At 46.0% G+C, this 23,079-nt stretch overlaps 1 protein-coding gene across 7 annotated transcripts in view; it reads right to left on the minus strand.

Annotated features, from left to right (window-relative positions):
- The window catches only part of AMOTL1 (angiomotin like 1), a 197,865-nt gene that overhangs the window by 146,691 nt on the left and 28,095 nt on the right, over window positions 1-23,079 (minus strand). For 4 of the 7 annotated variants that reach the window (XM_081543192.1, XM_081543201.1, XM_081543193.1 and 1 more), the window contains exons 2-3: window positions 20,391-20,525; window positions 6,279-6,329 (exon numbers count right to left, since the gene is read on the minus strand). In XM_081543192.1, the coding sequence (XP_081399318.1) occupies window positions 6,279-6,329; window positions 20,391-20,475 (136 nt within the window). In that variant the 5' untranslated portion in view covers window positions 20,476-20,525. Of the gene's footprint in view, window positions 1-6,278; window positions 6,811-20,390; window positions 20,526-23,079 lie in introns of those variants that run through there. The other 3 variants (XM_081543202.1, XM_081543195.1, XM_081543206.1) reach the window with 2 other exon arrangements.

Here is a 23,079-nt window from a genome sequence, read left to right on the forward strand (position 1 = left end):
GTATGTAAAGCATCCAGTGAAGGAGCCTGATGCTCTAGAGTAGGATGGATGAAAACAGGAAAGGAGCCTGGGGTTCTCCATGACCACATGGATCAGAGCCCTCCAACAACTCAACACTTGACTACAATACAAGCAACAAACATCACCTTTACGGTGTTAAGTCACTGACATTTGAGCTTGTTTGTTACAGCAGCAGTTCGTCTGTCTATCCTGGCTAATTTCACACTTCCCAGTTGCTGCACTCTGACAGATGTAAGTACTGTTCTCCAGCAGTGCAGTCTCACCCCCTGTTTTAGGAGGGCAAGAGGGTGGGCTGGCAAACATTTACTGTTTTAAAGAAGTTACACAACTGTTACCAATTATTGTAATAAAGCCCCTACATCCTGCTTGAATAAGGAAGGCAAGAATAGCACAAGAAAACCCTTTCTCATGGTACACTGGCCCTGGGGGCACTGGCCCTGATCTCTCAAGAATGCTATTCCCATGAACATTCCTTTGGGGACTCAGGAAAGTTCACAGGGTCTGAGCAAAAAAGAGCATCAACTGAACACACTGAGGCATTTCAGAGGGTGAAGAAACCCCAAAGGGAAGCAAAGTAGAAAAAGTTAAGGAAACAGTGACCCGTCCATGTGCTTTTCAGTGGTGAGGGAGTGGACTCTCTTCCATTCTTCCTAATGTCCAAATTTTCTAAAGTAAGCACGTGCTACTTTTATACTAAAAAGTGGTCTTAAAATTTCAATTTTTAAGAAACAAAACAAACCGATTAAGTCTGAGGAATGAACAGATGAGAGAGATACAGGTCAAAGGATATAAGTGCCACAAGGCATTGGTATGACAAACAGACAGTTCAGTCTTAGGAACATAAAACTATGAAAAGACAAAGCATCTCAGAGGTGACCCCCATTCACTCATTCAATAAGCATTTCCTGTACCAGGTACTGGACTGGCTGCTAGATCTGCAAAGAAGATTGAAGTGGCCACAACCTCATATAGTAGCTGACAACCCTGGCTACTTGGGATTCAGTTTTTAAAACATACAGTGATAAAATATGGATGCTCAGGTCCACACTCCAGGGATTCTAATGTAATTGGTCAGGGTTACGACTTGGTCTTAGGATGTTTAATAGCTCCCCTGATTCTAATGAGCAGGGTGGAGAATCCCTAGGAGCACGTGACACATGAACTGAGTGTTGAAGGAAGGGTAGGAGCCAGCCAGGAGAGGACGAGAGAAGGGCAAGGTATTATGTAGTCACAGCTGCATTTAGACTGTCCCGTCCTTCAATGTAAACAGAAGGTTATGGTGAGTGGGGATCCCCATGGTTAATCGAATGTAGTTCCAGGTAGTAGGAAGTTGATAAAGGTTATTAGACAGGGGCAGACATGACCACACCTGGGTTCATTCCAACTCTCCATGCATTCTCTCTCACCCTCTCTGATGGCCATCATTTCTACCTACACATGGGGCTATAGAAGGACTATGGAGAGACAATGAGGATTTTGCCTCTAGAAAATGGTACCATCACAGGAGAGAGGGCGTATTTCTGGAGTCTCCATCAGAAGACACCTTCAACACAGCATTCATCTAGAGTTAGACTCTTATTTCCACTGCCTTTTCAAAAATTCCTTTCTATTTTTTTTTTGTAGAGGGAAACAAAAGTTTATTTTATTCACAGGTCCGAGAAACAGGAGATGTGATACACTTCTGGGGGGCAAAAGAGATGCCTCAGGGTGGTCAGAGGGCAGAAAGTAGGAGGGCAGGCGAACAAAAGCCCCTTTTTGGTTACTTAAATTCATTACGTGATCTTGCTGCAACACTGAGAATAAATGCCCCAAAGTGCTAGTCATAGCTTATTTGGAGACTGATAAGAAAATTTGGAGTTGAAGCAGACTACCTAACAGTTCAGTCAGTTCAGTTCAGTCACTCATTCGTGTCCGACTCTTTGCGACCCCATGAATTGCAGCACATCAGGCCTCCCTGTCCATCACCAACTCCCGGAGTTTACTCAAACCCATGTCCATCGAGTCAGTGATGCCATCCAACCATCTCATCCTCGGTCGTCCCCTTCTCTTCCTGCCCCCAATCCTACCCAGCATTAGGGTATTTTCCAATGAGTCAACTCTTTGCATGAGGTGGCCAAAGTATTGGAGTTTCAGCTTCAACATCAGTCCTTCCAATGAACACCCAGGACTGATCTCCTTTAGGATGGATTGATTGGATCTCCTTGTAGTCCAAGGGACTCTCAAGAGTCTTCTCCAACACCACAGTTCAAAAGCATCAATTCTGCAGCGCTCAGCTTTCTGACAGAATGTGGTCCACTGGAGAAGGGCATGGCAAACCACTTCAGTATTCTTGCCTTGAGAACACCATGAACAGTATGAAAAGGCAAAAAGACAGGACACTGAAAGATGAACTCCCCAGGTCAGTAAGTGCCCAATATGGTACTGGAGATCAGTGGAGAAATAACTCCAGAAAGAATGATGGGATGGAGCCAAAGCAAAAACAATACCTAGCTGTGGATATGACTGGTAATAGAAGCAAAGTCCGATGCTGTAAAGAGCAATACTGCATAGGAACCTGGAATGTTAGGTCCATGAATCAAGGCAAATTGGAAGTGGTCAAACAGGAGATGGCAAGAGTGAACGTCGACATTCTAGGAATCAGCAAACTAAGATGGACTGGAATGGGTGAATTTAACTCAGATGACCATTATATCTACTACTGTGGGCAAGAATCCCTTAGAAGAAATGGAGTAGCCATCATGGTCAACAAAAGAGTCCGAAAGGCAGTACTTGGATGCAGTCTCAAAAACGATAGAATGATGTCTGTTCGTTTCCAAGGCAAACCATTCAATATCACGGTAATCCAAATCTATGCCCCGACCAGTAACGCCGAAGAAGCTGAAGTTGAACAGTTCTATGAAGACCTACAAGACCTTCTAGAACTAACACCCAAAAAAGATGTCCTTTTCATTATAGGGGACTGGAATGCAAAAGTAGGAAGTCAGGAAACACCTGGCGTAACAGGTAAATTTGGCCTTGGAGTACAGAATGAAGCAAGGAAAAGGCTAATAGAGTTTTGCCAAGAGAACGCACTGGTCATAGCAAACACCCTCTTCCAACAACACAAGAGAAGACTCTACACTTGGACATCACCAGATGGTCAACATCGAAATCAGATTGATCATATTCTTTGCAGCCAAAGATGGAGAAGCTCTATACAGTCAGCAAAAACAAGACCAGGAGCAGACTACCTATCACATCACAAGAAAGTAGTGGGACTGTCACCAAAGACCCTCGATGGAACACCATTCCACATGCAGCTCCAAAACAAATCACCAAATAATTCAAATGACCTGATCACCATTTCTGAGCATCTGTTTGAAGAATAAGAGAATTACAGAGGAATTTCTAGAAATAAAAATGGTTTTAGTTAATAGGTTGGGACAGTTGGTGAGAGCTAGTCCATCCTTCATGCGCTGGAAATGCGTCTTTTAACTGAATAATAATAATAATAAATTAACATCCATAAGCACTTCCTGACTATCAGCACATACAACATGTGGGGCTAGGACTTTACACACACCTTTGACCACAGTCATGCAAGGTCTGCAATTAGGTTGAGAGATAACCAAGGCTCAGAGCAGTTTTGTCTCCTGCCCAAGGTCACAGGTAAGTGCAGTGATAGAATTCAAACTAAGTCTTCATGGCCTCCCTCCATCTCTTCTCCAGGTCCCTGAGACCCTGGCCAAGGGGTGAATCTGTGCTCTTTTGTGCTCCAGAAAGAATGGCTGCTTGACAAGCTCATCAAATGCTGTAGGGTAATCTTTCCTGCTGTGTGTCTAAGAAAAGCACCAAAAAGTACCACGATTCTTTCCAAGGAAAAAAATGCCAGCTCCCTCTTTGACCTGAATAGCATGGAAACAACACGGTTTCATCCAATGAGCTGCTCTATCAGGAAGAGGAAAACCCTCTGGAGACACCATGCACCCAAGCAGCATGGCACCGGCATGTAAATAATAAATACCCAACAGCCACACGCCTCCTTTGCCTAAGGTTTCAGGAGGCTGGAATTGGGTGATGCCTTAGAGGCTGCTTGGCACAACCCCTGCTTTTCAAAGATGAGAAAACAGACTGGTTAACAGATCTACTAAAGCAGGCAAAGGCTTCCCTGGTGGCTCAGTGGTAAAGAATCTCCCCATCAATGCAGGAGACACAGAAGACACGGGTTCAATCCCTGGATCAGGAAGATCTCCTGGAGTAGGAAATGGCACCCCACTCCAGTATTCTTGCCTGGAGAATCTCACGGACAGAGGAGCCTGGCGGGCTGCAGTCCATGGGATTACAAGAGTCAGACACGACTGAGCACAAGCCTGTAGTAAGGAAGGCATAGCAGCCAGAAGCTTGGTCTCAGACTCTGCCTCTGTGTTTTATTATTTTATATTCTCAATCATCTTGCATCCCAGAGCCCAAGAGGGAACCCCAGGATTCCTATAACACTCTCACCTCCTCATGAAAAACTGGGCTTTCCCCACAGAGGAGCTGAAGGGGAAAAAAATGGTGTTTTCTGAATTTTTACCGCTAATTTGAAGGGCTCCCCCTACTGATCAGCGTCTCAAGCTGGGCCATCCAGTCTGTTAGTCCCAAAGGGAAAGACGGAAACAAAAGAGCATCAATCACCTGGGCCTTTCTGGTACATAAATCATTCTGCGAATGCAAACAATTAGGTGTTTATACAGGTGGTTTCTCGGAGCAAGGAATGCTCATTCTGCCATGGCTGACACTTATCTATAATTTAAGAGGACCAAATAGCTTCTGGCGAACGGTGAAGCACCAATGCTGGTGTCGTTAACACACAATTAAACACGTGTGAAGCAGATCACCAAGAATCTGCCCTCTTCATAAACTGCTTCAGGCAAAGCTATGGTTTGCAAGTCATTTCCGTTTCATAAAAAGGCTCACCACACTGTACCTTCAGAAGCTAGTTTTGTTCGTGCATTTAATTTGTGATTCCATTTCCAGAGATGTGATTGCCTCACAACTTGTCAGAAACACATTTTCCGAATAAAACAAGGTCCTCTTCCCTGCCTCAGAAAGCCTCCCTTGATCCAGACCTATTTTGGGTGCCTGGCTCCTAGAAATGGATGAAAGTCCTTGCTGCGGTGGAATTTAATTAACTTCAGCCAGCGTGGGTCTTGCCGAGGACGCACAGACCAGAGGAAAGGATGATCCGACACATGGTACCCAAGGCTCAGAGCCTCACTGTGGATAAACATTTTTAAACAGCTGTCATTTCATGGAAGGAAGGCGAGATGTTCAAGCTGGTGATAAAAGAACAGCAGGGACAGACTTGACAGCTCAGATTGTTAGCGGCTTAAGAAAACGGGAATAAGAAAGAAAACCGAGAATGAGAAAGAAAACCAAAACCAAAAACCGTCAACCACTAAGCTACCAAATGAGAGGTAGCCCGACAATGCAAATGTCCTTCTCTTCACGGGAGGAAGTCTGTCTCTGACAAGTGTGTCCTGGCTCACCCACCACAAATCTACACTTAAAATGACAGGGAAAGAGGATGAAATGCCCTATTCCCAGACACCTGGAGAAAAAACGGAAGTCAAGGACGATCGCAGCTCCCAGGTCTTGAAATTTAATTACCAGAACGTTTTTGGCCCTGGACTTCATGAAATTCAGGTTAGGGAGTAGCCACACGATGTCCTTCTTGTGGCATTTACCGGCTAGCTGCATCCTTCCAGGCAGGATGAGACCGCCTGCTTGCAGGGGCCCGCAGATCAGGAAGTTTGCTGTGGCGCGCTCCTGGGAGCATCACCAAAGACCTGGACACACACACACACACACACACACACACACACACACACACACACACACACACACACACACACTGCACAGCCGACTCTCTCTCTCTCACACACACACACACACACACTGCACAGCCGACTCTCTCTCTCTCTCTCTCACACACACACACTGCACAGCCGACTCTCTCTCTCTCTCACACACACACACACTGCACAGCCGACTCTCTCTCTCTCTCTCTCTCACACACACACACACTGCACAGCCGACTCCATCCCCACCCCCCGCCACCTCCAAAGCACGCCCTCCAGGAAAAGATCAGTTCTCACCGCAAAAAGAACGTGCAGCAGGGGAAGTGTCCCCGGCCAGCCCTTTCTCTCTGCCCCTCGGGCTTGGACCCGGGTGCCCACCGAATTCGCGATTCCCAGGCTGGGTTCCGACAAGAAAAGGCAAAAGGGCAGACTTACCGAACTCCTCCGGGCTGTAGGGCGCGGGAGAGGCTTCCACAAACTCGTTGTCTGGAGGAAGAAGAAAAGCAGAAAACAAAAATAGAATCTCAACCATTCAGGGCGAATCGATTAAACATCAGTTACCGCGTAGGTCCCTTAGAAAAGCGCGCGTTTCTCTCCCAGCGACGGGAATTCGTGAACCCGGGACCTCACGGGCTTCCAGATGCCAGATCCACTGGGGGTAAGAAATTGTCAAAGAAACTTGGCGGGGAGCAGTTCGGCCCAGGAACCAAGCGTCTTCTGGGCGCAGGCAGGTGCGCGTCAACTTTCCGTAGCTGTGAGCCCATGGATACCCCGGCCAGGCGCGCCAGGCAGCGACCTCCCACTCTGCCCTCAGCCCGCGGGGAGCATCGCGGCGTCCCCAGGGTTTAGTGTAGACGCCCCGGCGCCCAGGAGCCCCAAAGTTTCCTGGCGGGTCCTGGAAGCCCGAGAACGCGCAACAGCGGCGGCGGCGAGCTCCCTGCGCCCACCCGATGGAGCGCCCGTGCGCATCCCCGCTACCCGTTGCTAGGCGACCGCGGCCTTCACGCTCGTCAGTGGCGCGCGCTCTACCTCCCGACTCCCGGTGGGAGGGCATCTTCCCCACCCCCACCGTCTCTGGCCATTTATTACAAACGAGCGAGTAACCCGTTGTAAAACGATTTCTGCGTTTTTGTATTATGTCTGTCCTGTTCCGATGCTTGGGAAATCGGTTTTTTTGTGTGTTTTTTTTTCTGTGCTTCTCCTGGGGAGAGGCAAGAGTTTCAGAGCTTGAATATTCCCTGCAGCAAGGAAGGGTTTCCAACGCCCTCAACCCTCTCCTTTGAACCTGAATTCTGACTCCACTCCAAGCAATATTTCTTCCTCTTAAGAGACTAGCAGGGAAGGTAATACGCCTTCATTTCACAGGTAGGGAAACTGAGGCTCAGAAGTTAAGTAACTTATGAATGACTGCGCATCGTTGTGATAATGTGTGTGTGTGTGTGTGTGTGTGTGTGCGCGCGCGCGCGCGCGCGTGACTGGGAAGAGCAGAGCCATATTCCTTCTAATATAAAAAGAGTTGAGCAGTTTCACGTACAGAATGTAGAAACAAAAGTTTGGGTCTGAAGTTTGAGTTGTAAGTCCTAAAAAATTGATGTCAGATTGCGGGAATCTCCCTCCCTAGGTCAGTGGCCTGAATAACTTGTACAGATGCATTATGTGTTTTCTACCAGGACTGACCGACTCCTCACTCAGGAGGGCCCTGGGCTATGGGAAAGTGCTCTAGAGATGCTGGGAGGGGGCAGAGGAAGGAAGGCGCAGATGCAGAAAACGGCTGTCTCTTCTCCATCCTTGTCCTTGGACACTGATAGTTGGAGAGTTAACAGTCTGGGCTGCATCCCAGGGACCTTCTACAGTCTCAGACTGATCAGATCGCCAGCTGCAGCAGCCCAAGGACCCACGGATCTGGGCTAAGGTGCTCTCATTCTGTAAACCTCAGTCATCTCTGGGTGTTCTACTGTCAGGCTACAGTTGACCGTGGAGGACAGAAAGAAGCCACCCTGGCCCGAGTGCCCACGGAGGAATGGCTGGGGACCAGGGTGAGACTGTCCTCCTTCCGCACCAGGGTAACCGTTCTTCTTCCTCTTCCTTTCCTGTTGGCTGCCCTGAGAGTGGCTTGAGGGATATCTCAGTTCCCTGACCAAGGACTGAACCAGGGCCACAGCAGTGAAAGCTCAGAATCCTAACCACTAGGCCAAAGAACTCCCCAAAGCAACCATTCTTGAACTGCCTAACTTATCTCTCTATCCTCTTCTTCTTTCCCCACTCCAGACCATCTGAGCTCTGAAATCCAAGAAGTGAATGTGCTTGGGTGAATGTTTGCACATATCAAGACATCCCCTCCCACCTCCTGAAAACCTCCATTTGCCCTCAGGAATTCATTTGCTTCCCTGATAGCTCAGTTGATAAGGAATCCACCTGCAATGCAGGAAACCCTGGTTCAATTCCTGGGTTAGAAAAATCCCCTGGAGAAGGGCTAGGCTACCCACTCCAGTATTCTTGGGCTTCCCTTGTGGCTCAGCTGGTGAAGAATACACCTGCAATGTGGGAGACCTGAGTTCAGTCGCTGGGTTGGGAAGAACTGCTGGAGAAGGGAACGGCTACCCACTCCAGTATTCTGGCCTGGAGAAGTCCGTGGACTGGATCCCAAAGAGTTGGACATGACTGAGCGACTTTCACCTTCCCTTTCATTCACGGTTCATCAAAATTTCTTTCAATTCCTCACTCTGATGGAAACCTGGCTCCTTGAAAATAACAGAGCACGTTGTCCACGACCCTTACTCACTGCAGCCATCTACAGACCTCTGTGTTATTCTACCTCATTGCTTGAAGGTGTCGGCATCTGGATTACTGTCGCTTTCCCCAATACCATTCCCATGATAATTTTTATTTCCAAATCTACCAGTGGATTCTTCTCATACTCTGGTCTCTCAGCTCTTCAACATCCTCTCCCTTCCTGCACTTCCAGCTCTCCCAGCTTCCTGCTCTCCTAGTGACACCATCTGTAATATCAACACCAAGCATTCCACTCTCCCATCACCACCACCCAGCCTTCCAAGCTTTCCAGCTTATTCTTCCTGTTATCCTCACCCAATGTCTCCTTGATCCCAACAACTGTAATGTACTGATGCTGTGAACTTTCTGTGTCCCTTACTCTTCCTCTTGACATTTCTTCCTCTTTTAACCACCCTAGTTTCTAGGTTTACTATTATCATTTCTCTTATATACACCTTCAAATCCACCTCTCTGTCTGTCTACTAAGTCTTTGGGAAAACCATATCCCTGATAAAATCTATTTCTTCATCTTCTCTCAGTGAAACATGATCAGGGAAGCATACCATCATGCTGACTGGTCTTATTTTCAGTATGTGACCACTGACCTCAGTGGGAAGGAAATGGCAACCCACTCCAGTATTGTTGCCTGGGAAATCCCATGGACAGTGGAGTCTGGTGGGCTACAGTCCATGGGTGGCAAAGAGTCGGATACGACTGATGCGACTGAGCACAACTTCAAGCGGACGTTAGTGCAGCCAAGAAACCACTCTATGTCTGCCTGGTTTGCTTACTCTCCTGCTCTCTTGTTACTGTGGATGAACCATCCATTCTCCAGCTAAGGCCGATTCCTCCACTGTGCCCTTTCACATGGGTTTCCCCCCCTTTTTTCTCTAAACTGATGTTTTCCTCTGTTCTGGATCATTCCCATCAGTATACGAATATGCTACTATGTTGCTATGTTTAAAAAATCTTCTCCAGTAATTAGCCCCCAACTAAAATAAATAAATTTATATAAAAAAAAAATCTTCTCCAACTCTACCTCTCTCTTCCAATTACTGATCTCAAGTCTCAGTGACAATTTACAACAAAATTCATCAAAGAATTGTTTACACTCATTGTTTCCACCATCTTCCTTTTATCTTAAAGGCCAACAGACTTCTAGCTCATCACTCTTCCAGAGTAGCTGTTGTCAAGGTCAAGACTGACCTTGGGGTTGCCAAATTCCAACTGTCAGTTCTTGATCTGAGTAGGAGCATTTGACTCCCTGATGCCACGAGGAGGTGAGCTCAGATGACCTGTTTGCAGGACTAGTCGCCTCCATTTCCCCATCGTATCAGGAGGCAACTAGCTTTTGTGTTCCAAGAGAGACAGTCTACAGAGGGCTTTGGTCTGGTTAGGGGTCAACCAGACCTTGGCTCCAATACCAGATCCACTATTAACTAGCAGTTTAATTTCTGCTAACCTTAGTTTTCTATAAAAATGGAGATAATAATTATACCTAACTCATAAGGTAGTAGCAAGAATGCAATAAACTATAGCATTTGGAGCCTGTAGAATAGAGACTGTCACACTGTGAAAATCAGGTACATCTTAGTTATTAGATGGTGTGCTCCTTCACAGCTGGGGAAAATGGGGCTCTTTTCTTTAACAACTTGAAGTTACTGAAAGGAATCACTAACCACAGAGTATGCTTCCAATTAAAGGCAATGTACATGGTCCCACCTCTTAGTTTGCTTTCTAAGAGTTTCCTTGAAAGTTGGTTATGTGGAATTAGGATCAGGCATTCCCCATAGGAAGAGCATTACAAATATCCTACCAGGTGGTTAGGTTCCGGAGCCTGCCAGATTGTTCTAATTCACAATGGACTCCCTTTCAATTTGTTCCCTATAAATGGATGGCTCATAAGCTAAGAACTTTTCTTACAGCCCTTCAGTTATTTAAATTTCCTAATCAGCTGAAAGTTACTGAAAAAATATTTTTCTTGTTTTAATATTTGTTGTTGACAATTTTGCTAAAATATATGATTCCAATTTTATATCTTAGGAAGCAAAGCAGAGCAAACAATAACATTTCCTGTTAGTCAAACAATATTTATGGGAAAGTACCATGCTTCTCTGGTGGTTCAAATGGTGAAGAATCCACCTGCAATGCAGGAGACCTGGATTCCATCCCTGGGTCAGGAATATCCCCTGGAGAAGGGAATGGCAACCCACTCCAGTATTCTTGCCTAGAGAATCCCATGGACAGAGGAGCCTAGTGGGCTACCATCTATGGGGTGGCAAAGAGTCAGACACAACTGAGCAACTAAGCATACACACCATGCTTCCAGGATGGTAGGCAATGCATCTGCGAGGCAATGCAGATACAAAAGTGGTCAGAACGGGTTCCTGTCCTCATGTTGCTCACCTTCCAATAGGTTCAGAAGACGTTCTTAACCTTAGGCAGTATCTCAAACTTGATTCTTATAGACCTCTTATAAAGAAATGGTTCTGCAAATAAGTTAATCAGTACCATTTTTCTAGATTGATATATATACGTTAATATACAATATGTGTTTTTCTCTTTCTGACTTACTTTACTCCACATGACAGGTACTATTTGCAGGACAGGAATAGAGATGCAGACGTAGAGAATGAACACGTGGACACAGTGGGGGAAGGGAAGGGTGGGACAGGTTGGAGGAGTAGCACTGACATATACACACTACCATGTGTAGATAGACAGCTAGTGGGAAGCTGCTGTATACCACAGGGAGCTCAGATCAGTGCTCTGTGATGACCTAGAGGGCTGGGATGAAGGGAAGAGGCTCAAGAGGGAGGGGATATATGTATACATATAGCTGAGTCACTTTGTTGTCCAGCAGAAACTAACACAGCTTTGTAAAGCAATTCTGTGAAGTGAAAGTGAAAGTCAATCAGTCGTGTCCTACTCTTTGCAACCCCATGGACTATACAGTCCATGGAATTCTCCAGGCCAGAATACTGGAGTGGGTAGCCTTTCCCTTCTCCAGGGGATCTTCCCAACCCAGGGATCGAACCCAGGTCTCCCACATTGCAAGTGGATTCTTTACCAGCTGAGCCACAAGGGAAGCCCAAAGCAATTATGCTCCAATATAAAAAGAAATTGTTCTGCTGGGAAGTTATAAAAGAGAGTACACAATATTATAGGTTGGAATCTCAGTTCTGTCAAATTATTAGGGGAGAAATCACAGGGTTGTTACTAGATCTCCCAGAGCTTCAGTTTCCTGACAATATTACCTAATACTGGGAGAAGCTGAGCAGATTAAGTGTGAAACAGACCAAGCACAGTGCTGGACGCTGTGGACGCTGAGGGAGAGAGGTTCCTTTCTCTCCCACACAGAAGGCTTGGGCATGCTGGAGTCCCTTTTTTTGATTCTCCTAGTGGGACTTCCCTTATAGTTCAGTCAGTAAAGAATCCACCTGCAATGCAGGAGAGCCGGGTTTGATTCCTGGGGCGGGATGATCCCCTGGAGAAGAAAATGGCAACCCACTCCAGTATTCTTGCCTGGGAAACCCCATGGACAGAGGACCCTGGTGGGCTACAGTCCATGGGGTCTCAAGAATCAGACACGACTTAGCAACTCAACCACCACCGAAGGAGAGTGGGCTTCCTGCTGCTATGGCCTCTAAAGACAAGGAAGTAATCTCTGATTTTATTTCTAGGGCAGCATTTATTAGAAAGTGGGACATGTGGAGAGAAAGCAGCAAGAAGGAAATATTTCTGGGGCTCAGGGTGAATTATTTCTGAGACTCAGGTTTTCCATAGAAGCAGAGTACAGCAGGCGGCTGATGGCTAATCTGCACTCTTACTACTACCCCCTGCATCGTGAGTTAAACAGACTTTTGGGAGTGAACCTGGGAACCCAACCCCTAACTTTAATATTTCTTCGTATATATAAAGTTAATAATATATTAGTCATTAATATTAATAAGTCTATATAATATATCAAACTCTTAATGTTTTAAATTAATTTTATTGTACTAGTAAATAATATATATTCAAGGGGAAAGAAAAAGACATGTTGTACTCATGGGTCTAAACTGAGAAAATGGAAGTCCTCTTTCTTAGTTTCTGTCCACAAACTGAAATACCATCCACAGCTTCTTGTGTGCTTGCTAATCGGGGTTGCTTTTTAGGCATATTCAAACATGTTTATGAATTATTGAAACAAGTTAGACATCCTATGATGGCTTCTAAATGAAAGACTGGGCATTTCTAAATGAGATCTTGGTCCAACCCCAACCATAAACTGAGGTATGACTATTTTCTGTTTAGTAGGGCAAGAAAGTGTATAAACAAGTCTTCGGGAAAAAAAATCATCAAACATACATAGCACCAACTGTTATGTATAGAACAGTAAAATCTTGAACAGTATGCAGGCAGTTTAAGGGTTCTACTGCAGTTATCCTGGAAACTCACTTAAGCAGAGCACTCATCCCAACATCCGTGAGCTATGCTCATGTGGCAACATGGAACGTAATGCTAAAATCAAAGGAATCCTTCAATCCATTTTCCTAGAGCTAAAAGCACTGGAAAATGTTTTTGGAGGTGTTTCTAGCAAAGCAACCATCACTAATATCCTGCATAGTGGGCAGGATGGCAGCTGTGTACCAGCCCCATGCCCCCAGGAGGCTGGGAATGCCATCAGCCTCTGGCTGACATCTGCTGCGGCGGGGGCAGGGCCTGCCTTGACTGCAGCGCTGCTTGGAGGAAAGGCCAGCCTAGATGGGCTGCTTTGATACCACAGGCCCCTTGGTCATTGGAGAAAAGAAGGAGATGGGCCTCATACAGGATGTGACTTCTTCCCCCAAGAGATGGATGAGAAGTCTAAATGCCACCCTAGAGGGGACTTTCCTGGTGGTCCAGTGGTTAAGACTCCACGCTTCCAATACAGGGGATGCAGGTTTGATCCCTGGTCGGGGAACTAAGATCCCATATGCCCTGTGATGCTGCCAAAAACTTAAAAACAAAAAGCTAAAAAGAAAAAAAAAGCCACATAAGGAAAAGGTTATTTTTCAGCCAAGGTATGCTATCAGTTCCCTTTGCAAGAAAAAGCTGCATGGATGCTGTAGTAAGTTAGGATGGTAGCCACAGGCTAGGGTCTGTGCACAGCCTTCCGGATCCCTACCCTGGGACGTCACCTATTTCAAGCATGAAAGAGAGGAGAGAGCTAAACCTTCCCTCTGCCTCTCTCTCCTCCCTGCTGTTGCCCTTTGCTCACCTTCTCTGCAGGTAGCCTTCTGTCTCCTGGAGGCTCTCTGCTAGTTAAATGCAGAATGGAGTGGAGATGTGAAGCTTGCCCCTCCTCCCCTCCCCACCCTGGGGAGCGAGGGCGAGACTGATTTAGGAGAGAAGAGAGAGGCTGTGGCTGCCTGAACTGGTTTGATTCTCTCCTGTTACCCTGTCTGTATGTGCATCCTATTAGGACAAGCGGACAGAGGACAGCAGAGACATATATGCGCCCACCCATAGGGATTCATCAAAGAGAATTTTACATTTAATTGGTCTCAGCATTAGCTCCAGGGTTGAAATGGCCCAAAGGACATCTCTCTTCTCCTAGGGTTTAATATTTTTTTCGTCAAGCACACCCCCACTTTTTTTTTTTTCTAAATAATCCTTGAAAGGCAGAAAGAAAACATAGTTGCTTTGTTCCCTTTAAATAAAAATCAAGCCTCAGAGAATGCCTTAAGTGTTTGATACTGTCCAGAAGAAAGAAATGGCCGAACGGAAGAATTTTGTGTGCGTGCGGGCAGAGTCGCTTCAGTTGTGTCCAACTCTGTGCCACCCCATGGACTGTAACCCACCAGGCTCCTCTGTCCATGGGATTCTCCAGGCAAGAATGCTGGAGTGGGTTGCCGTGTCCTCCTCCAGGGACTCTTCCCCACCCAGGGATCAAACCCGTGTCTCACATCTCCTGCATTGGTAGGTGGGTAGTTTTTTTTTTAACCACTAGTGCCACCTTATGTCACTATATGTCACCCGAAAAGAAAAAAAAACATTATTCTTACAGAAACAATGCAAGCCAAGAGATGATATGGTATTAAGTCGGACAGGAAGCCAAGGATTCATTTTGGTAAAAATGCTATGTATGTTCTCTGAACAATTCAAATACCAATGCAGTAGATGATACTAACAACAGCAAAGTGTTTTATGAAGTGTATGAACTTGGACACACTCAGCCCACCCCCCAACCCCCAGGTAACACCCCCTGTTACCAACTATGGAATAGAGGTGAAGATTTAAAAGACTCTTCACTCAGCATCATATTAAAGGAAACGAACTCTGGCTGAGCCAAGAAGCGACTAGAAGGTATATGTGGCCATGATTCAGAATAAACCATTCCAAAAATATACACAGAGAAAGGTCCCTGCAGAGAAAAATCATACCCTTCCAGCTTGCATTCAGTTGAATCTATTGAGTGAAATCAGACAAGATACCTTGTGTTAAGATGAAAGGTAAAAACATTTGGTGTCATTGAAATCTATAACTAAACCATTATAAGAGAGGTCCATAGAAAGGATGTGAGTTTCTGCTGACATGCAGAGACCATCCTCATCTCCCGTTTTGGACTGAGGCCTGCGAGGGAATCACTTCTTTCAGACATTGCAAATAGAGTGTACCTGGTGCACAAGAGCCTCTCTTTTTTTCACATTAAAATGGTTTTTCCAAGAAACTATGGCCTTAGCAGTGTAGGTGCTGAAAGGAGAAGCAGAAGCCTGAGTTCTAGCCTTAGTTTTGCCACTAAATCTTTGACAAGTCTCCAGACCCGCCTAGCCTATGATCTCTTCTGTAAAAAGAACTGACGTTTATGAAACTCGTTGAAACAAATGTCAATAGGAGACCAGGGATGACAGATTATGTTGTATCAATCTTTTTACCACCCTGTATGCAAGAGAAACAGACACAAAACTCAACTATATCCAACATATACCCAATTTTATTTTCTAAAACAAAATAAATTTTTTTTTTTTTAAAGAAATAGGACTTCCTTGGTGGCCCAGTGGTTAGGAATCCAGCTGCCAATGCAGGGGTCACGAGTTTGATCCCTGATCGGGAAGATTCCACATGCTGCAGGACAGCTAAGCCCACGTGCCCAAGCCACCACAGTGAGCAGCCCTCACCTGCCATTAGAAAGCAGCCCCCACTCACCCCAACTAGAGAGAGCAGGCAGAATCTTCCTGGACGCATTTCGTGGAGTGCTGCCTTCAGGCGGTCTAATTCAGAGCAGCGCTTATTGGAATTAATCATTTGGTTCGATCCCTCATCCAGGAAGACGCCGCATGCTGCAGGGCAGCTAAGCTGGTGGGCCACAACTCCTGAGCCCCCGAGCCCTAGAGCCCCTGCTCTGCAACAAGAGAAGCACCGCAAAGAGAAGCCCATGGACTGCTGCTGAAGAGCAGTCCCCGCTCACTGCAGCTACAGAAAGCCCGCACACAGCAACAAAGATCCAACACAGCCAAAAGGAAGCACTTTTTTTTTTTCTTTAAGAAACAGACACAAAGGATCAAGCTCCCTAGAAAGGTGGCGCTGCCCTCTTGAAACTGACCGGGAAGTGAACTGGACGGAGCAGAACCCTGGAGAACAAAGACCTAAGTGTGACCGTGAGCTCTACTGTCATTTGCCGTGCAAGCTGGACTTCATATTTGTGTCTTCACAAGTCTCAGTTTCCTCATCCGCAAAATGGGGGCAATAGTAACTGCTTGAAGAGATTTCATTGAGGATGTGAACAAAATGAACTAATGTCCACAGCAGTGCTTGGCACCCAGACCACACTCGGAAAAATGTCCTTCCTTCCTGCAGGAGGGAAGTCCGCCCCTTCCTGTTTTTATAACCAGAATGGGAAAACAGCGCCAAGGAATTTCTAGACACACCTGGCTCCGGCTGCCAGGTTATGTTTCCCACACTTCCTGCCTCTTCCCTGATGATAAGTTTAAGCAGGTTGGGTCCCCTGGGAAGGGAATGACAGCAGGGTTCCCAAACAGCTGAGTGAGCACACATATAACAGGAAGACATATTTTATAGATTCATTGAGAAGGGCTGTGGATACCTCCCCTCCTGCGCCAAATCCCCACATTTCTGACCATGCAGCTGGCAAATCAGAGGAGGAGCCTGCAGTGCGCCGGTCGGAACCAGGGCTCTGGCCCCCTTCTGTTTTGTGTGTCAGGCCCTGCATTTGATTTCATTTGGAAAATGTGTTCCAGGCCTTTAAAATAAATTTGCGTAACCACTGGCCCAGGCCCTTGCGGGGATTTTAAGAGTGTAGGCATTGGGAGTGGCAGAGGGACTTTCCGGAAGAAATTCTGTATCTCCCCCAGACATCCTGGGCTCTTCCCAGCCAGCTTTCTGGGAGGCTGGTCCACGCTTGTGGCAGCCAAGATGCCCAGATGTTGCGTGGAACTGGCCTTGCCTCCAGTCCCATGACTCACCAGGATGACTGAACCTCCCTGGCAGATAACACCGTTCTCAAAGGACTCCATGAAGCCAAGAATAAGATCTCAAGGCCTGGACACTTTCAGGACTTTCCCTGGTACCTCGTTAGAAATGTAAACCCCATTAGCCCACAGTGAGCCTCCAAGATGGAGCAGCTGGGACTGGCCAGTGTTGGGAGGGGGGACGTGGGGTAGGAGGTGGAGAAAAGATGGTCTGAAGCACGTGGATTGAGGCCTTGGCAATGCATGAGTTGAGGTGGCCATTGGTGGCTCTTGGAACGTAACCCACACGTTGAGAGAGCACTGTTGGTTTTCTGGCCTTGTTAAGAGCTAGTTCTCTTTTTTACTGTGACAACAAAATAAGCAGCAAAAAAAAGTCTGTAACCAGGCCACCAAAGCCTTTAATTGAGAAGGCAGAATAGCTAGTTTTGGAGGGTGAATTGTCAGGCAATAAGTGGGCACGGCTAAGTGTTAGGCAGACCTCTTTTCAAATCCCCATGACTTGAGCAACCTTCCCAGCATCTTCAGGCTCAATTTTTTTCATTCATAAAAGGAGAATAAGGTTGTCATGAGAATGAATAGTGATGGTCTTTATCTATACTAAAAAAAGGTGTAGTGTCATGTCCGGTGTAAGGTATCTACCTAACGAGGGATTACAAATATTTTTTTGTAATTCATCCAGTTCTGACTTAGGTCCGGCACAGAAGTCTCCCACTGGGCAGGTCTGTTTGTTTCTGAGTGTGAGTTTCCTCATCTCATTTCAACATTTCACCATGTTTCTATTTTGCCACCCTGCCTAGTCCTCTTAGGACCTGCATCCTTTCCCTGAATCCCAGCCTAGGCCTCTGGTGGTGGTGGTGGTTTAGTTGTTAAGTCCTGTTTGACTCTTGTGATCCCATGGACTGTAGCCCACCAGGCTCCTCTATCCATAGGATTTTCCAGGCAAGAGTACTTAAGTGGACTGCCATTTCCTTCTCCAGGAGATCTTCCCAATCCAAGGATAGAACGCAGGTCTCCTGCACTGCAGGCAGATTCTTTACCAACTGAGCTACCAGGGAAGCCCAGCTTAACCCAGCCTGAGAACCACCCTAATCCAGCTACTCACAAGGACTTTCACATTTCTGCATACTGCTTCCTTGTGAGGGTGCTTCACCCACACGTGACAACACAACCATACTCTGTCTTGGACACCTCCAACATCACAGACTGACTGTCTGAACTGGGGCCAGATAACATGGTGTCTGCTGCCCATCCAAGCTAAGCTTTTCCATCAGCTCCAGAGGCGCTTCACTTACCCAAGAGCAGTGCCTCTCCATTAGGCAGATCTAGACACAGGTCTGGTTCCCCTTCCTACAAGCCAGCTGTATTGCCAAAGACTGTAGATACATGACTTGGTGAACTCAAGGAGATGTGTGGTAATGCTTAGAACTGCTCACAGTAGAATTTCTAGCCACCCCTTTGTCACAGTGACCTCTGAGGCTTCTTTCTGCTCTAAACTTCTATGATGGATGATGCAGACAAACCGTACCTACTTAATTCTCTCTTACGCCATCCAGCTTTGATGAACCAACCTGGGATCACTGAGCAAAATGCTCTAGATGTGCCGAAAGCAAGGTGAAGTGATGTCAGAAGCAGTTGTGCAATGTATTGGGCTGCCACTGTCAAAAAACGTTCTCAGTGAACGCAAAAATATGCAGAGGACCTGGTCTCAGCCATCATTCATTCATACATCCATTCATTCATCAAGCCACCCAGCCAGCCAGCCACCAAATACGTATCAATTATTTGCCAGACTGCTTGTGAAAGGGATGCAAAGGCAAACAAAACAAGATGTCTGCCCCTGAGGAGCTCACAGATCATCAAGGATGCAGACAGTGACAATACAGTGTAGCAACTCTGTGACATGGAAAGCTGCAAGTTCTAGGGCAGCACTGAAGATGAGAGTGGATGGGTGAGGCGATCCCAGAAGAGAGGACTGAAGCTCGTCTCAGAGACGAGCAGGACCTGGCCAGGTAGAAGGCACACACTAAGGTCAGTCTTTGCAGAGGCTCACAGGTGTGTGAGGGCATGAGGTACTCAAGGATCCAGGGGGAGGTAGAAGCAGTGATGAGGAAGGGCTTCATGTTTAGTGAGGAGCAGCAGGAGATGAATCTAGAGAGGCAGGCAGGGGTCAGACCAGGAACGGAAGGCTGTGTGTTGAGCTGAGGAGGTTCAACTTTGTGCCATGGGCTGTGAGGAGACATGGCTTAAAAAACTCTAAAAAGTGGCTCGGGTGGCAATGTGACAGGGCGTAGGAGTGAACAGCGATTGGTTTTTGTCTGGACTGCATCCAAGTTTCTTCTCTCAGAACCTAAAGCTTCCCTCTGGGGGAACTCCCATTGTGTGCAGTCGTCTTGGTTGGAAGATGTACCCTGATGCAGTGCAACAGCTAAGCAAATGCTTATTGCTGTCTCGGTCACCCCATTTTAGAGATGGGGCACAGTAGAGAGTGTAGTCTGGTGATCTCTGTGTCTATCTGACTCTCTTTCTTATATTCCCAGTGCTTGGCACATAGTGGCTGCTCAATATTAATTGAGTGAATGAATAAACTACAGCAAATGAGAGGCATATCATTTCTAAAAACATCATGTGAATTCAGTGGCCTCTGTTTTCCCACCCACAGGTTAGCTCCTACCAAAGTGGATCCCCATTAGATCTGGGGGACGGGCAATGGGGCAGACCTTGGACCTGACAGAGGACCACTTCTCGGTGTCAGGGGTATGGTTTTGACACCTGTATGCTCCATGCCAGGACAGTAACAACATTCCGAACTTAACACTGAGTTGCATTAATCAGATGCTAGGATGTGGACCCAGAAGGAAGGTGAGCCAATCTGTTCTGGTTATACCGGTTGCATTATCCCCAGTCTTAATCTTTTCAGGGTTGTGGAGAGGAGATGAGAGGGAGGGAGTTGGGAGACAGGCAAGAGAATATTGCCTGGATGTTGGGTGTGCAAAGCTATGTGACCGACTTCCCATCTAGCTAGGGTAAGGGCTCAGTCAATGACAGCTTACATTACTTAATGGTGCTTATCACAAGCCTCCAAGTAGGCATTCTTACTCTTATGTTAGGGCTGAGAAAACAATAGATTTTCTTAAGGCCCCATAGCGTATAAAGAGAAAATTCTGGTCTGTCTGGCTCCAAAGTCCATGCCTTCGCCTCTTCACCCAGCTGCTTTTGAAAAGGCAGATAGCACTGGGTGTGTAGAGTGTACGGCTGGGTTGACCCAGTGGGTGCGCGAGTTGAAGAGGACCGCGTGTATCTGGGACAGCAAAAGCAGCCATACCCCCTCTGCCGTTGGCAAAATGATGAACTCCAGCGTGAGACAGCCAGGTTCCTTCCTCCAAAGGCCATTTTTCACTAAGGTCCATGCTTCCCGCAAGTCTCTGGTATGTGCAGCTCTCTCATCAAATGGAATCTCCTGAAATAATGAGCACGAAAAAATGGAGATAATTGACTACTGATATTCTGCTGGGGAGGGAACATGTTCTTGAAGGGAAGCACTCAATTTCTAGTTTATTATGTTTCTTTGGCATGTGAAGATTGTTGTCAAGATTCAGGCATTCACAATAGCCAAGACAATTCCAATTCTTGGCATATATCCAGGAGAAAACTCTTAATTCTAAAAGATATACACACTCCTATGTTCATAGCGGCTCTATTTACAATACCCAAAACATGGAAGCAACCTAAATGTCCATTGACAAATGAATGTATAAAGAAAAAGTGGTACATATATATGATGGAATATTACTCAAGCATAACAGAGAATGAAATAATGCCATTTGTAGCAACAGAGATGCAACTCGAGATGCTCATACTAAGTGAATTATGTCAGAGAGAGAAGGACAAATGCTATATGATATCACATATATGTGCAATCTAAAATATGACACAATTGAAGGTATCTATGAAGCTGAACAGAGAAGGCAATGGCAACCCACTCCAGTACTCTTGCCTGGAAAATCCCATGGACAGAGGAGCCTGGTAGGCTGCAGTCCATGGGGTCGCTAAGAGTCAGACACGACTGAGCAAATTCACGTTCACTTTTCACTTTCGTGCATTGGAGAAGGAAATGGCAACCCACTCTAGCGTTCTTGCTTGGAGAATCCCAGGGACGGGGGAGCCTGGTAGGCTGCCATCTATGGGGTCGCACAGAGTTGGACATGACTGAAGCGACTTAGTAGCAACAGCAGCAGCATGAAGCTGAAACAGACACACAGACATAGAGAACAAACTTGTAGCTGCCAACAGGGAAGGAGCGTCGTAGGGGATGGACTGGAAATAGAGTTAGTACATGCAAGCTATTACATAAAGAACAGAAAATAGACAACAACAAGGTCCTAATGCATAACACAGGGAACTATATTCAGTGACCTGGGATAAACCATAGTGGAGAATAATATAAAAAAGAATATATATATATATGTGTGTGTAACTAAGTCACTTTGCAGTACAACAAGCATTAACACAACATTGTAAATCAACTATGTGTGTGTGTGCATGCACATGAGTGTGTGTTAGTTGCTCAGTCGTGTCCAACTTTTTGTGACTCCATGGACTGTAGCTTGCCAGGCTCTTCTGTCCATAGGATTTTCCAGGCAAGAACACTGGAGTGGGTAGCCATTCCCTTCTCCTGGGAATCTTCCCAACCTAGAGATTGAACCCCGGTCTCCTGCATTGCAGGCAGATTCTTTACCATCTGAGCCACCTGTACTTCAATAAAATACAAAAATTAAAAAAGGTTCAGGCACGGTCTGAGTGTGACATCTTCAACAAGTCTAATCGAGTCAAAAAACCGTGGTTCTCCTTTTCATTCAGTTAACAAATGTTTATGAAGCAACTATCGCATGCCAGGCTTTGAGCAAGGAACTTACTGTATTTAGTTCTGGATGTTTTATAGAATCCTAGAACTTCAGGGTAGGATAACAGTTTCATTAAAAAAAAAAAAGTACAAAAAAAAAAAGTACATACTTCCATATGTGACTAAAAAACAGACTGGAAAAACTGAACTAAACTTTGGAGGTAAATCCCATCATAATGGAAATATGAGTACTTCTCATTTTCTTTGTAATCTTCTGCGTTTTCCATAATAGACATGCATTACTTTTATAATCTGAAAAAAATATATAATAAATATAATTTTAAAGGGAAATCCCAGGGCCAAGAAGGACCATGAAGATGCATTTTCTGCTTTCTCTTGAAAACCATGATAGAAAGTCCATGTCATGAGGGCTCTAGTTTTCATAAAAAGGACACTTCACTTGCTGTCTCCAAGAAGTCCAGCCTGGGAATCCCTTCCTGTAAACTGTATCTGGGAAGATTGCAACTCACAGCCAAACTTCTGCCTACATTACAAAGAGACTTTATAATGCTCTACATTGCAGATCCTCCAAAGAACACGGTTGAATAATTGAAGGTGACTGGTGGACCTAATCTGTGAATACAGCCAGTGGGACACTCAACAGGGCAGAAATCCTGTCAGCCTCATTAGGATGGGCCCTGGTGATCACCAGCTGCAATCAGAGCAGCTGGCTTCCTTTGGTCTCAAGAATGCTGTTCAGAGTTGCCCTGCAGGTTCCTACACTGCCAGTCCGTCAGCGAACAAGGCAGACTGATGCGATGGGTTTTGGCTGTCTGCCTAGAGAAGGGTGGTACTCTTGGAGAGTTGCAACAAACATCCACAAATCTCTAGTCAAATACCAGGAGGCCCCTAAGATTGTACTGCACTTAATTGAGTCCTGGCTCACTAGGGATTTGTGTTCAAGCACCCCAAAATTTTAGAGGGGAATTCTAGACCAAAATGAGTATAGCATAATACCATAGGGACAACACTGGATTTGTCAATAGATTCAGATTTTAATGCTGACGCTAGCACTAACTGGGTGACTTTGGGCAAACCCATTTATGCTCTTGAGGTTTAATTTCCTCAACTTCAAATGAAGGAATTAGGACTAGATGATGTCAAAGGTTTG

Source organism: Giraffa tippelskirchi, chromosome 11 (assembly GCF_054371585.1).
Source record: "Giraffa tippelskirchi isolate mGirTip1 chromosome 11, T2T-mGirTip1v1.2.pri, whole genome shotgun sequence".
Classification (NCBI taxonomy): domain Eukaryota; kingdom Metazoa; phylum Chordata; class Mammalia; order Artiodactyla; family Giraffidae; genus Giraffa; species Giraffa tippelskirchi.